The following is a 13,664-nucleotide window of genomic DNA, read 5'->3' on the forward strand; positions in this document are numbered from 1 at the left end:
TGAGTGTGTGTGTGTGTGTGTGTGTGTGTGTGTGTGGCAAAAAACACAGCGACTGCACTTTTTGCTGTCCAAAGCAAGAAGCACGTGTAGAGATTGGTTTCATGGATTTGAGTCTGAACGGTCGTTTGTGAAAACATAAGCAGAATATTATATCTGCTAAACAGTAACACTAAAACATGTTTAACCATCCTAAAACGCATATGACTTTTAGACATCTTATATATTGTTAATATCCACGCATCGGCTTTCTAACCTATCACAGTTGACAACTCACTGTCGAATGGTTGATTACACATGTACTCTCAATTTAATAACCCACTCCTGTACGTAGCTCACAGTTCATTTGGATGCATTATGGTTTTTCAGCATTGATTTCTTGTTTTCACTGTTAGCAGCATTAAGTTGCACTTCAGTTAAAATATTGCTTTTGCCATCAGGTGTATGTATCGATTTGGTCCATATCGACATAACGCTGCGCATTACTGAAGAGCATGGGAGGACTTAAAGTTAATGTTAAATGTGTTTGTGTAAATTTACACTCACACTAGTTTTCTGGTTGTTATTGGGTTTTTTGGAGTATGTAATTTTTGTTTTTGCACATAATCCTAACACTAACTGTAACCCTTACAGAAACTTAATCCAGTTTGGGGACCACTGCTTCAGAATTACCCTTTTCATGCTTTTCATCAAATAAAATGTTCAACAGTAACTTGTAACACTTGAATTGTTTTGACTGATACAGCCATCCAGTTATCCTCTGAAACATGGCCATCTGAAGTACAGAATGACCGAATTAGACTCAGATAATAGCCTCAAAAGTATTTTCACATGCATTATTTGGGAGATGGTGTAAGTCCGGTGTTAAAAATGTATATTCTCTAAAATGTATTTTTCTCCTATAGGTGCTTATCCGTGTCATTGACACCAACAACCACCGGCCACAGTTCTCTCAGGAGGTGTATGAGGTTAATGTCCCTGAAGACAAACCAGCAGGGACTGAGGTGCTGCAGATCAGCGCCGTGGACAGAGACGAGAAGAACAAACTAACCTTTACTCTCCTGAGCAGCACCGATCCCTTCAGCCTGAGGAAGTTCCGACTAGACCCAGGAACTGGCACGCTGTACACCGCTGAGCGACTGGATCATGAGACCATGCATCGTCACATCCTCACCGTCATGGTATGAATCAATGAACACTGACAATTTAACAATAGCTTGATAAATTATAAAATGTTCCTACATATGGTTTAATGGAGTTTATTTAGGAAATGTTTGCTTCATTGGAAAAATAAACATCCGTGAAATTAAGATATGTTTTTTTTTTCTATGCTTTTCAAAATATGAATAATTTGCTGTTTTATTATGTTACTATTGAAGTATGAATTATCGCTTGAGGGCTCTGACACTCTTCGTCTGTCACTGTTTCTTCCCCCCTCCTCCGTCTGTCTGTCTCTTTCTAAATTTCACTTCACTAGGTCCGAGACCAAGACATCCCAGTAAAGAGGAACCTTGTGCGTGTTATTGTCAATGTGGATGACACTAATGACAATGCACCCTGGTTTATAGGCACACCTTACTCTGGCCGTGTGTTTGAATCTGCAGCCGTAGGCTCGGCTGTGCTCCAGGTCACAGCTCTTGACAAAGACAAGGGCTATAACGCAGACATTGTCTACAGCATTGAATCAGGTAAATGCACAAAAAAGTTGCTGTGCCATTCTGTTGAGCCACAATTTCCCTAGTTTCTTTTCTCATTGCAGAAAGCTTTCATTGTAAATGAATGCAAATGAAATCAGCTCGTAAAAAATGCATGAGTCATCTTGAGTCGTGCTGCCCACTGGATCTTGATTATGAATGGAATACTTTACAAAGAGTAGGAGAATATTGGAGACTTTGTCTAGAGGATCTCCAAATACGTGAGAGATGGGTGGATCCCCCCTCAGAATTTCCCACGATGATTTTCTCCTACAATATGCTGTTTTATGAGAACAAGAAACATGTGGCTATTAGCTTTTTGTTTGAATACATGCATATTTGACATAGCTAAATTGTTGCTTGCTTTGTTTTGAGTGAAACTGATGGTTTGAAAAGGCATTTCTGACAATTTCTGCAAATGCTTATCAACCACATCTTCCTGGTACAACACGTAGCAAAAATATTATTATTATTATTTTTTTTTACCATATATGTTTTGCATTAATTACCAGGCACATGGATCAGAATTGGAAAATATTTCTAGTACAGCCACATTAATATGTTCTTCTTTTGTTGTCTATTTCTTACAGGAAATGTTGCAAACTCATTTGCCATCAACCCTGTTCTTGGGACAATTACAGTAGCCAAAGAACTTGATCGCAGCAGCAAGACCCTGTTTGAACTGACCGTTAAAGCGTCTGATAATGGAATACCTCCACTGTCAACTACAGCCAATGTACACATTATGGTAACAGTTTCTGACAATGCGGCCCCCAGATTCACCGAAAAAGAGTTCTCTGCAGAAGTCAGTGAATCAGTCAATCCAGGAAGTTTTGTGAGCTTAGTCACAGCCGACAGCCAATCATCTGTTTTCTATCAAATAAAAGGTGGCAACATCAACCACGCATTTGATATAAACCCTAACTCGGGAGTGGTTGTAACCCAGAAAGCTTTAGACTATGAGACCGCCTCTCAATACAGGCTCATCATACAGGGCACCAACATGGCGGGACTTGCCAGCAATGCAACTCTACTGATTCATCTCAAGGATGAAAATGACAATACTCCAATCTTTCTCCAGAGGGAATTCAAAGGAGTAATCAGTGAGTCGGCCCCAGTCAACAGTGTTGTTCTGACCCGTGAAAACACTCCTTTTGTCATTCGTGCCTCTGATGCTGATTGCGACCAGAATGCCATGCTCATCTACCAAATTGTCGAACCTTATGCACATAACTATTTCGCCATTGACTCAAGCACTGGAGCAATCAGAATCACAGCAGCTTTGGATTATGAACAGAGGAGTGTTTTCCGCTTCACAGTCCAGGTCCATGATCTAGGAATGCCACGGCTATTTGCAGAGACGCCAGCCAACGTGACCATTGAAGTAATTGATGTTAATGACTGTCCACCAGTTTTTAGCCAAGAACTCTATGAGACAACCGTCATAGTGCCAACTTACAAAGGGGTGGAAGTCATTAAAGTCAATGCTACAGACTCAGACTCTAGGCCTAACTCCAAACTTATCTTCTCCATCTCTGAGGGAAATATTGGTGATAAATTTAAAATTGATCCAATCGCAGGCATAATTTCTATTCAGAATGTCACACAGCTCAGGAGCAGATATGAATTAAAGGTCAGGGTTTCCGATGGTAGATTTGCTACTGTTGCTACAGTGAAGATAAATGTGAAGGAAAACAAGGAGAGTAAGCTGAAGTTCACCAGGGAGTCCTACAAAGCCCACATCCAAGAAAACCTTTCTGAGAAAAAAACACTAGCTGTCATTGCTGCTGTTGGGAACCAGGTGAACGAGCCCTTGTTTTACAAAATTTTGAACCCTGACAGCAGATTTGAAATCAGCCGCACATCTGGAGTAATCTCAACCACTGGGATTCCATTTGATCGCGAGGCACAGGACACATTTGATATAGTTGTTGAGGTCACCAGAGAGGACAAATCTGAAGATGGGGCTCACATTCTTGTAACTGTGACAGTGGAAGATGTAAATGACAACAAACCTATGTTTGTGAACCTTCCCTATCATGCCCTGGTCCAGATGGACGCAGAGGAAGGCCAGGTCATACGACAAGTCACAGCAGTGGACAAAGACATGGGCCCGAATGCAGAAATCCATTATCACCTGAAGGAACACCAGGAGCACTTTCAAATTAGTCCCTCTGGTGAAATCGCCCTCAAAAAGAAATTTGAAAAGGATTCGCTTAACACAGACTTTGTCGTCGTTGTTATGGCAAAGGATAATGGAGAGGTAGCACTCACAGCAGAAGTAGAAGTGCCAATAACAGTGGTGAACAAAGCAATGCCTGTGTTTGAGAAGCCCTTTTACAGCATTGAAATCCCTGAAAACATTCCCTTACACACACCTGTGCTTCATGTACAGGCCAATGATTCTGAAGGCCCTCGGATTGTGTACAGCATATCGGAAGGAGATCCTTTCAAACAGTTCTCAATTGATTTCAACACAGGTGTTATTCATGTGATTCAGCCTCTGGACTTTGAGACACATCCTGCCTATAAATTAAATGTAAGAGCCACAGATTCTCTGACTGGAGCACACTCTGAAGTGTTTGTTGATATCATACTGGAAGATGTAAATGACAACGCCCCTGTGTTCCTGTCGAAGGCGTACTATGCCAATATTTCAGAGGCCTCTGTCATTGGTACATCCATTTTGCAAGTTGATGCCAAAGATCCTGATACTGGTAATAACCAAGAAGTATTCTTTCAGCTGGTTGAGGAAAAAGGGAAGAGTTCAGATTATTTCACTATTGACCGTCAAACAGGAATAATATCTACAGCCCAAGTTCTTGATCATGAGGAGATCCAGCAGCACAAGTTGAGAGTCCGCGTTGTGGACGGAGGAGTTCCAGCCCTATCGAGTGATGTCATTGTGACGATAGACGTTACCGACCTGAATGACAATGCTCCAATATTTACAGAGCACATTTACAAAACTACTATTAGCGAGTTAGCCCCGCGTGGACACTTCATCACCCAAGTCCAGGCATCTGATGCTGATAGCTCAGACTCTGATACGTTGGAGTTCTCCATTATATCCGGCAATGAGGATCAGAACTTTTCCATCGACAAACACACAGGCGCCATTGCCATTTCCAACCACCGCCGGCCACATATGCAGCCTCTTTACAAACTCAATGTATCAGTATCAGACGGTGTATTCAGAAGCTCAGCCCTTGTCATGGTAACAGTTACTGGCGCCAACTTCCACAACCCCACCTTCTCTCAGGTGGACTATGTGGTAGAGCTAGTTGAAAACTCACCTATTGGTACCTTGGTAGCAGAAGCAAAGGCGACAGATGATGACGAAGGCATTTATGGGCGAATAACATACCAGATTGTCAATGACTTTGCAAAAGACAAATTTTCTGTCAATGAAAATGGAGAGATTTTCACTCTTGAGAGCCTTGATCGCGAAATTACAGTTGAAAAGGTTATTCCTATTTCTCTCATAGCTAAAGACGGCGGTGGAAAAGTAGGCTTTTCTATAGTGAATGTCATTCTCACAGATGTCAATGACAATGCCCCACAATTCAGAGCGGCTGAGTACAAAGCCACTATTGCATCAGATGTCCCAAGGGGAACCTCTGTGGTTAAAATTGCTGCTTCAGACATGGATGAGGGAAGCAATGCTGACATTGAGTATTCAATTGAAGCAGATGTTGAAAATGTGGAGGAGAACTTTGAAATCCACCCAACCTCTGGAGTCATTACGACCAAAGAGAGTCTCATTGGACTGGAAAATGAGTTCTATGCATTTTTTGTGAGGGCGAAGGATACTGGGAATCCACCCAAACATTCTGTTGTACAGGTATACATCAGGATTGTTGCACCAGAGACACCAATTCCCAAATTTGCTGAACCACATTACCGCTACACAATTGCTGAAGACCTTCCCATTGGCACAGAGATCGATGTAATTCAGGCTGAGAGTGAGCAACCAGTCATTTACAGCCTTGTGAAGGGCAACACTCCTGAGAGCAACGAAGACGAGGTTTTTGTTGTCGACAGAGACAGCGGGGCCTTAAAGCTTCAGAAAAGCCTCGACCATGAGACAACCAAATGGTACCAACTCACTTTGCTTTCCCAAACCAAACATGAGAACTATGACATAGTGACATCTGTAAATGTTAACATCCAAGTGAAGGACCTTAATGACAACAAACCTGTCTTTGAGTCACACCCTTACGAGGCTGTCATTGTGGAAAACCTTCCAAGTGGGGCTCAAGTGATCCAAGTCAAAGCCACCGACCAAGACTCTGGAACCAACGGCCATGTCGTCTACAGCCTCGACCCCAAGCAGAACTCGCAGGAGATCTCCGAGCTGTTCGCTATTAATAGCGAAACCGGATGGGTGACCACCTTAAAAGAGCTAGACCGCGAAAAAATGAACAAATACACAATCGCCGTCCTAGCCACAGACCAAGGCGACAAAGTCCAACACGTTAACGGCACCAGAGTGGAGGTAACGGTCGCTGACGTGAACGACAACCCGCCCCGCTTCACTGCAGAGATCTACAAAGGCACAGTCAGTGAAGATGACCCTCCTCCCAGCGGAGTCATCGCTATACTCAGCACTACAGATGATGATTCCGAGGACATCAATAAACAAGTGAACTACTTTATCACAGGTGGGCATTTATTATTATTATTATTATAAATATTATAAGTAAGCCCAGACAGTTTACACCCTAGTCCTTTGTGTAACAGTTTTTCATAAACAGAGTTAAGGGGGGATTATCCGTTTATGCCACTTAATATGATGATAATGTCTCATCTTTGAAACATAACACAGTCCTATTATCTGTTAGGAGTCTTGAGTTATCGCCTAATCTGCCAAAGCTCAAGGCAAATATTAAGGTCATCATAATACAGAAATATATAATTATCTGAATAATGCTTTGAAATAGACTGGGAGGGAATACTTCCTCTGGTGCTAATTAGCAAGTGTAATTAAGTAGTCTGGGAATATTATCAAAAGGAATCCGAATGCAGCATTAATTCATCTAAATTTTCTGTTGTTTCTTGGTTTGCAGGATTGCTTGTGTACCAAACATATTTGATTTAGAAATAAGGGTTTGCTTTGTGAAGATAATTTCAGTAATTATTGATAGATGTTTAGTGGAATGCAGTTTAAAATGCTGGACAGACCCATATCCTTGTGTTTTTTTAATGACTGCTGCTGCTTTGCTGCCTCTGAGTTGTTGATCATTCTGAAGTGCTATATTTCTTTTTAACATCAAACAGGAGGGGACCCACTTGGCCAATTTGCCATCGAACACATTCAGAATGAATGGAAGGTCTCTGTCAGGAAGTCCTTGGACCGTGAAGAGAAGGACAATTATCTCCTTAACATTACTGCCAGTGATGGCATCTTTACTGCCAAAGCCGTTGTAGAGGTCAAGGTGCTGGATGCCAATGACAACAGCCCTGTATGCCAAAAGGTAAATTCAATTTATTTTTTTCTCGACTTTGTTGTCATTTCAGCACTTAATTTGCGTTTTTTGTGCCCTTTTCTTGCTGGTATTCACTATCATTTCTTTCCCTCTTCCATTTTCCTCTTATTAATCCGTCCCCCAGTCCCTGTACAGCGAGAGCGTCCCAGAGGACTCCCCTGCCGGCAGGCTCGTCTTACAGGTCTCTGCAACAGATGCCGACATCCGCTCAAATGCCCAAATCTCTTATGAGCTCCAGGGAGTTGGATCTGAATTGTTCATCATTGACTCTGATACAGGTGTGTGTCTGCGTGTTAACAAGAATGGATGCAAATGCTTAGGTGTATGAAGAAGAGTGCTGATTGTGTGATGTGGCCCTCTGCTTCGAGCCCCAAAATTAAAAAGGCAGCTCAGCACGACAGCGGTCTTCCATTCTACAGTCTTAAAATTTGAGAATTGTGATCCCTCTGCAAAATTAGTATTTTTTTTTGTGTGTGTGTGAATCATTATTAGCAATAGAAGAGGCAAACGTGTTTTCTTGTGCCCAGTTGTTATTTACTTATTCATTTTTAAAACAGAACATTTCCCTGCGGGGCAGATGAAAGACCCACAGTGGCACTAAAATCCAGAGTTGCACACTTAAATTGAATTTATGAGTGCTATACTTCTCTTGCCTGCAAATAATTTCTTCTAGGAGACCCTCTAAATCAGAGATTCCATCTGGCTGCTAGGATGAAAAAAAAGAAAGAAGAAAAACAATGCCAGTTAATCACAAACAACCTGTTTTTAAAAGAAAATGCTAAATTAAAGCATGGAAGTATGAAATATACTAAGCCAGTAGATTTAAACAGCTATACAATATTTCTGCTGCTACATACAATCCCAAAATAATGTAAAAAACGTAAAAATGTCATGTTTGATATGCTGAGAGACTGACACCAAGGCAACAATATCATCCAGCTGTCTTTTGGCAACTCTTACTACTGAGTTTCTAGCAGCAGTGCTACCGTTATGGAGAGGGGATGTTTTCTTTCTTCAGTGCAGACAAGTAGGATTATTGCAGATGAGGACCGCCAAGAGGCTCTGGAGTTTTCCAGAGAGGTTGTGGTAATGCTGGCTGCCTCATATCCCAGGGTACTTCCAAGCTGCTCTCAGCTGCCAATTCTGATGGTTTCCTTCATCCCTCCACTCTCTTTGCCATTTTTTTTCCCCTCTTCTCGCGCTTCAATTACTTATTTGTTCCCCTCTTCTCTCCCCTGGAAGCCATCATTTGTTTGGATGTTTTTTTTTACTTGGTTAGTAGACAGCAGACAAAGGGGTTACAGTGCTTTAGAGTATACGTGGTTTGACTTATATACAGTCTTATATACATTAACTCAATCGTCAGATTCATTGCTTACACAAATTTTACATTTGTCTTTTTTTTTTTTTTTTTACTGTATGTTCTTTAAATAGCAAATTGCATCTTTCTACTCCCCAAAGAGTGTATGTCTTTATTTGTGTGTATTTTGCTCAAAAATCTTCTGTCCCACCTTCAGGGGAGTTGAAGACGTCACAGCCCCTAGACCGAGAGGAGCAGGACAAGCACAAGTTCAAAGTGCGGGCGGTGGACGGGGGAGGACGGTACTGCGAGGCTGACGTCCACATCACTGTTGAAGACGTCAACGACAACCCGCCTCAGTTCTCGTCCGATCCCTACACCATTACTGTCTTCGAGAACACAGAGACGGGCACTTACGTGGCAAAACTGCTGGCAAACGATATTGATACTGGTGAGTTTATTCTCAGGCACAATATGGGTCCATTACCTGAAAAATCAAATGTACAACAAGGAAAGTGAATCCATTACCTACTACACTACAATGTTCGCTAAGCCCTGCCTTCTTATGTACTGTCGCTACGCCTGTCGAGCTGTCTGTTCTCTCACAGCATTGTGGAAGGGCAGATTTTACAGACAAAATATTTTGTAATTTGTTTCAACAATGGGTCGTTGATTTCAGACAGTGGAAAATATAAGCAGGCTTCAAATTTCTAGCCAGCGGCCATGCATTTAAAATGACAATTCATCAAAGCGCTGGTCAGTGTTTGACAGGCCTACGATGCCTAGTCACAGTTGCTGTGCCATGATTGGACAACTTTAAATATTAAAACTATTTTAGGCAAACCTTTGAAAGCTCTTGCTCTTCACAAATGCCGCTACATCATGCTTAAATGCCAACAAAGACATTACTTCAGGTCACAAATGAAAATAAAAAGCACATGTGATTCAAAATGATTATAGACAGCATGCATGTGCATCTTGGCTAAATGCTGACCCACAATGCACGGGCTATTATCTTTCCTTTATGCAAGAATTAGAAGGGAATACACATTAAGCTGGTACAAACACGCAGGCCACATATTCATCTCCGGCATCTTTACCTTTCAGCAAGCATTGCCAACCACTGAGAGGCTCACATGTGGATAAGACTGAGAACTTAAAGCATGCAGTTAAACAGTCATTTAGGCTCCTTGAGACTTTATCCAAGAAACTATTGGACCTGCTGTTCCAGATTACACCTTTACTTTAGTGGAGCACAAACCATTCTGGCATGTTCACTGTCAGAGAATCAACGCCTTCTCTTTCTTTTTCTTTTTTCAGTCCCGTTTTTGGGTGGACTGACAGCTTGACAGTATGAAAGGGATGCTAGAATTGGATCCCTCAGAGCGGAACTTAAAATGGTGAATGGAAAGCGCTGGAATTAAGACGTTTCTTCCCTGAGGCTTTGCTTGCACACAATTTGCTTCATTTTGAATATCAAGGATAAGGGTAGTTGAAGGAGGGGTGGAGAAAAAAAGGTGCTTCCTGCAGTTTAGCCTGGGGCAATAATTATTTAGAGTTACACTTTGTGAAGCAGATATGGATTTGATTAGTATTTCTCTCACGTGTGGATAGTTCTTTTTTGTGTGTCTGTCTAGTATTTTTTGATTTAGGTGCCAGATTAAAGCACAACTGGCAGATCCCAAGCAACATGTAGAGTGTACAAGAAGAATTAGATGTTGTAGCTTTGACCCAGTTCACTCAGGCTACAGTCAACTGTCTTAGCAGGCAGCCATCAAATTGTGAAACATAATGTAACCCTCTTCCGAAGAGAAAAGAGTCGCTTCATCCATCCTCCATCGATAGTTGTCTCTGCATATCTCTGTGAGGACTCGTTCTTGGCCCCGGCTGCTGTGTGCCACTGCATCAATAATTTGGCTGCCCATTTGGCTGGAAGATGTTTGATACTTGCCCACATTTCTGCTTCTCAGTTCAGCCTGCTGTTACAATCTCGGAAAAGGCAGCACTTATCAGTGCGGGGTGGTTTTGAACCAGACAGACACACAGATCCAGACTGGTGGCCTTGATCCGTGATAAACCAAAGTTATGCGATCACACATTCCTTCTATGATTCTGCTTTATCCTTTTATCACTCTGCCTGGACCCGAGTGTCCCTCCTGTGGAGGAATTTAATCATTTTCTGCTTTGTCCGCCGTGGTGCTGCACCAGATTCATATATGTTCCTGACAATCTTGCCTTCAATACTGTAAAGAAAGATGTCTTAAAGTGCCATTTGTACTCAAAATGAAATCAGTCGGCATTGCTTCAAAGATCAGTGTGCAGTTAGCATGTTTGTTTTTAGCAATATCGTAGAGATTCACATGAATAAAAGGTGCTGAACATTGTCTTTAATATACTGCTGCAACTAAGATTTTTTTTATGAATCCGCTGATTATGTTCTTGATTAATAACTTATTTGCTTTATACAATTAAAAAAAAAAATTGACAGCTCAGAGTAGTGTCTTTTTTTTAATTCAATCACAAACGATATTCAGTTTATTTACTATCATATATGGCAAATAAGTTGCAGAATAATGTTCTATCAATCGACTCATTCCAGCTCTACCTTAATATTAAACAGTCCAGTCATGGGACTGAGATGGGCATACAATCATAAACATACTTGTATGCGGCAATACGGCCAATCAAGATTCAGCACAGATCACTTAACCACCAATAAGCAGTTGTCTCAAGGACGATCAGACCAGATAAAAGTGATGGGAAACCATATAAGCAGGGCTCCTCGTGGTAGTCTCTCCAGCACAATAATGACATTCCCACGGAGGACGGGGGCACTTACCTGATAAATGGGAATATAATAGCGTATTCCAAATGGGGGCCACCTGCAGAAAGGCATTATGATTATTATTGTGATCCGTCTCTGTCTCGTTGCTGGGAGCGTCTTGCTAGTGGGAGGACATGAGTTATGAGGATGGCATGGATTAGACGTTTACAGCTCCTGTTTTTCAGAGGCTGTGTGAAAGATGCATGTGTCGGAATGAGAATAGAGGGCGACGATTTTAATCATTCAAGAATCAATACATCAATATAAGAATCAATATGCTTGTTACGCCCTGTACTTACCAGTGTATTTCTGTTGATGTGGCTATTTATCTTATTGGTGAAGATAACATTTTACTCAGCAGTTTAATCGCTGCGATGTGGGGTACAGGGACAGGGTGTAAACGGAGAGGTATCACATGTTAACGAACTAGTATGATTGTCTAAAATACAAAAATTGGATTCACGTTGTAAAAAAAAACAAACATGAATTGTCCTTTTTTCTGTCATCCCAGGTCTTAACAGCGACATCCTCTACTCATTGGGCGATTCTGCTGATGGATTTTTCTCGATTGACGAGCACACAGGTGTTATTAGCCTGGAACGCCCCCTAGACCGCGAGGTGCAGTCGACATATGAGCTGAAGGCCCGCGCCAGTGACCAGGGCTCCCCGCGGCTCTCCTCCCTTTGCCAGGTGGTGATCTCCGTCCTGGACATTAACGACAATCCCCCGGTGTTTGAGCACCGCGAATACACGGCTACGCTGTCTGAGGATGTGGCGGTGGGCACACAGGTGCTCAGAGTGCAGGCCGCCAGCCGGGACATGGAGGCTAACGGAGAGATCTCTTACAGCATCATCAGTGGGAATGAGCACGGCATGTTCAGCGTGGACCCCCGCACTGGTATGTGGTAGCATGAAATAGATGACTTTTTCTTTTTTATATTCTTCTAAGTCAGCTTTTAATGTGCTCTTAGCTTTCTCCCTAATGACGGTGTAAACTTTAGTATTACTGCAAGGTCTTTCCTGACTCAGAAAGAGCCTTTGGGGGGGGGGTGACTATGCGACACCAAGCATGATCGGTTTGCGTACAGTAAAGGTAGTGAGTCTGTGTTACCTTATTTGACAGAAATCAGTGCATGTGCCTGTCATTTTTGACAATTTGATAAACAAAACTGTCTGTTTTGCTTAAGTATATGAAACCCCAGTTAACAAAATTGCTTAAAAAATAATATTAATATTTAAATACTACTGGTGAAATCATCGGGAGAGTCCCACACAGCCTGACTCTGGGCGGTAAAACTGAGATTTGCGCTCCTATTCAAGATTATGTTTTGCTTGTTCAACAGTTGTTTGAGAATTTGAAGAGTTTTTTCTCTCTCAATTCTTATCATTTTCCCACTGGTGATTTTCCTTTGGTGCTGGCTAAAACCTCTTTGCGTGGGGGGGGTGCCACGTAGGAAAGCTTTTTTGCACACCTCTTTTGTCGGGCAGGTGCGTAGGATAAGATCAAAAGTAGCAGATCAAAATTTTTTGAGAAAATCCTGCACACTGACCAGTACGCAAGCAATAATTTATTTCTAAGAAAAATAAAACGTTTCGGTCTCAGACCTTCTTCAGGTGGGGGGGGGTGCCAAAACTTCCTCTATGCAGGAAAAACCCTGGTTACTTCCAAACAAATATTGAATTAAAAGAAAAAACTTTGATAAGTTTACCAAATGAAATTATATTTTTAGTGTCACCAGCGGGGTTAAAGGTACGTTGTGCAGTCTTTGACCAGTGGTAGCACTGTGGAGCAGTGTTTTTCACAAGAGGATTCATGTTTTCTTTACATGGCGTACACACACACACAAGGAAGCACATTCCTGCTCAGGTTCCACACTATTGCACTGATCAACAGTTGGTGTCGGCAGCATGCAAAGAAGCACAGAAATGAGCAAACAAAGGTAATGAAGAAGAAGACTGCTAGCAAGCAAACATGAATGTAAACAATGCGCAACTAAGCTATGAACAAAAATCTGCTCTTTGCAAGATTTTCAGGAGGAAGGAAACATGTTCGTCAGGTTTGTTGTGCTTCAAGAATATACACAACACAGGGCATTTTGTTTACAAAAAAGTCCACAGGGCACAGGGAGTTAAACATTAAGCACTTCATCGCCCACGCAGTCTAATTGTTGTTGAGTCTACACAGTCTGCATTCCTGTCGTAACATTACCATGGTATCATGCTAAATTGCTGTGGGGACAAACAACCCAAAAATTGCAGTGTCATTTAGCAATCCCAAACACCTCATCTTGCACGTAAATATTTACAAAACATTTGCAAATTAAACTGCAAACAGTTTTCAACCGTAACTGAATTTCACT

At 41.8% G+C, this 13,664-nt stretch overlaps 1 protein-coding gene across 11 annotated transcripts in view; it reads left to right on the forward strand.

The window, feature by feature from the left end:
* The window catches only part of fat1a (FAT atypical cadherin 1a), an 82,691-nt gene that overhangs the window by 50,987 nt on the left and 18,040 nt on the right, over window positions 1–13,664 (forward strand). For all 11 annotated transcript variants that reach the window (XR_005636693.1, XR_005636682.1, XM_039779280.1 and 8 more), the window contains 7 exons: window positions 903–1,178; window positions 1,475–1,685; window positions 2,282–6,355; window positions 6,972–7,168; window positions 7,305–7,458; window positions 8,698–8,931; window positions 11,816–12,202. Coding sequence is in view for 9 of the 11 variants with exons in the window: in XM_039779280.1 (XP_039635214.1) it covers window positions 903–1,178; window positions 1,475–1,685; window positions 2,282–6,355; window positions 6,972–7,168; window positions 7,305–7,458; window positions 8,698–8,931; window positions 11,816–12,202 (5,533 nt within the window). In the remaining 2 variants the exon portion in view is untranslated. The remainder of the gene's footprint in view (window positions 1–902; window positions 1,179–1,474; window positions 1,686–2,281; window positions 6,356–6,971; window positions 7,169–7,304; window positions 7,459–8,697; window positions 8,932–11,815; window positions 12,203–13,664) is intronic.

This window comes from Perca fluviatilis, chromosome 1, assembly GCF_010015445.1.
Source record: "Perca fluviatilis chromosome 1, GENO_Pfluv_1.0, whole genome shotgun sequence".
Taxonomy (NCBI): domain Eukaryota; kingdom Metazoa; phylum Chordata; class Actinopteri; order Perciformes; family Percidae; genus Perca; species Perca fluviatilis.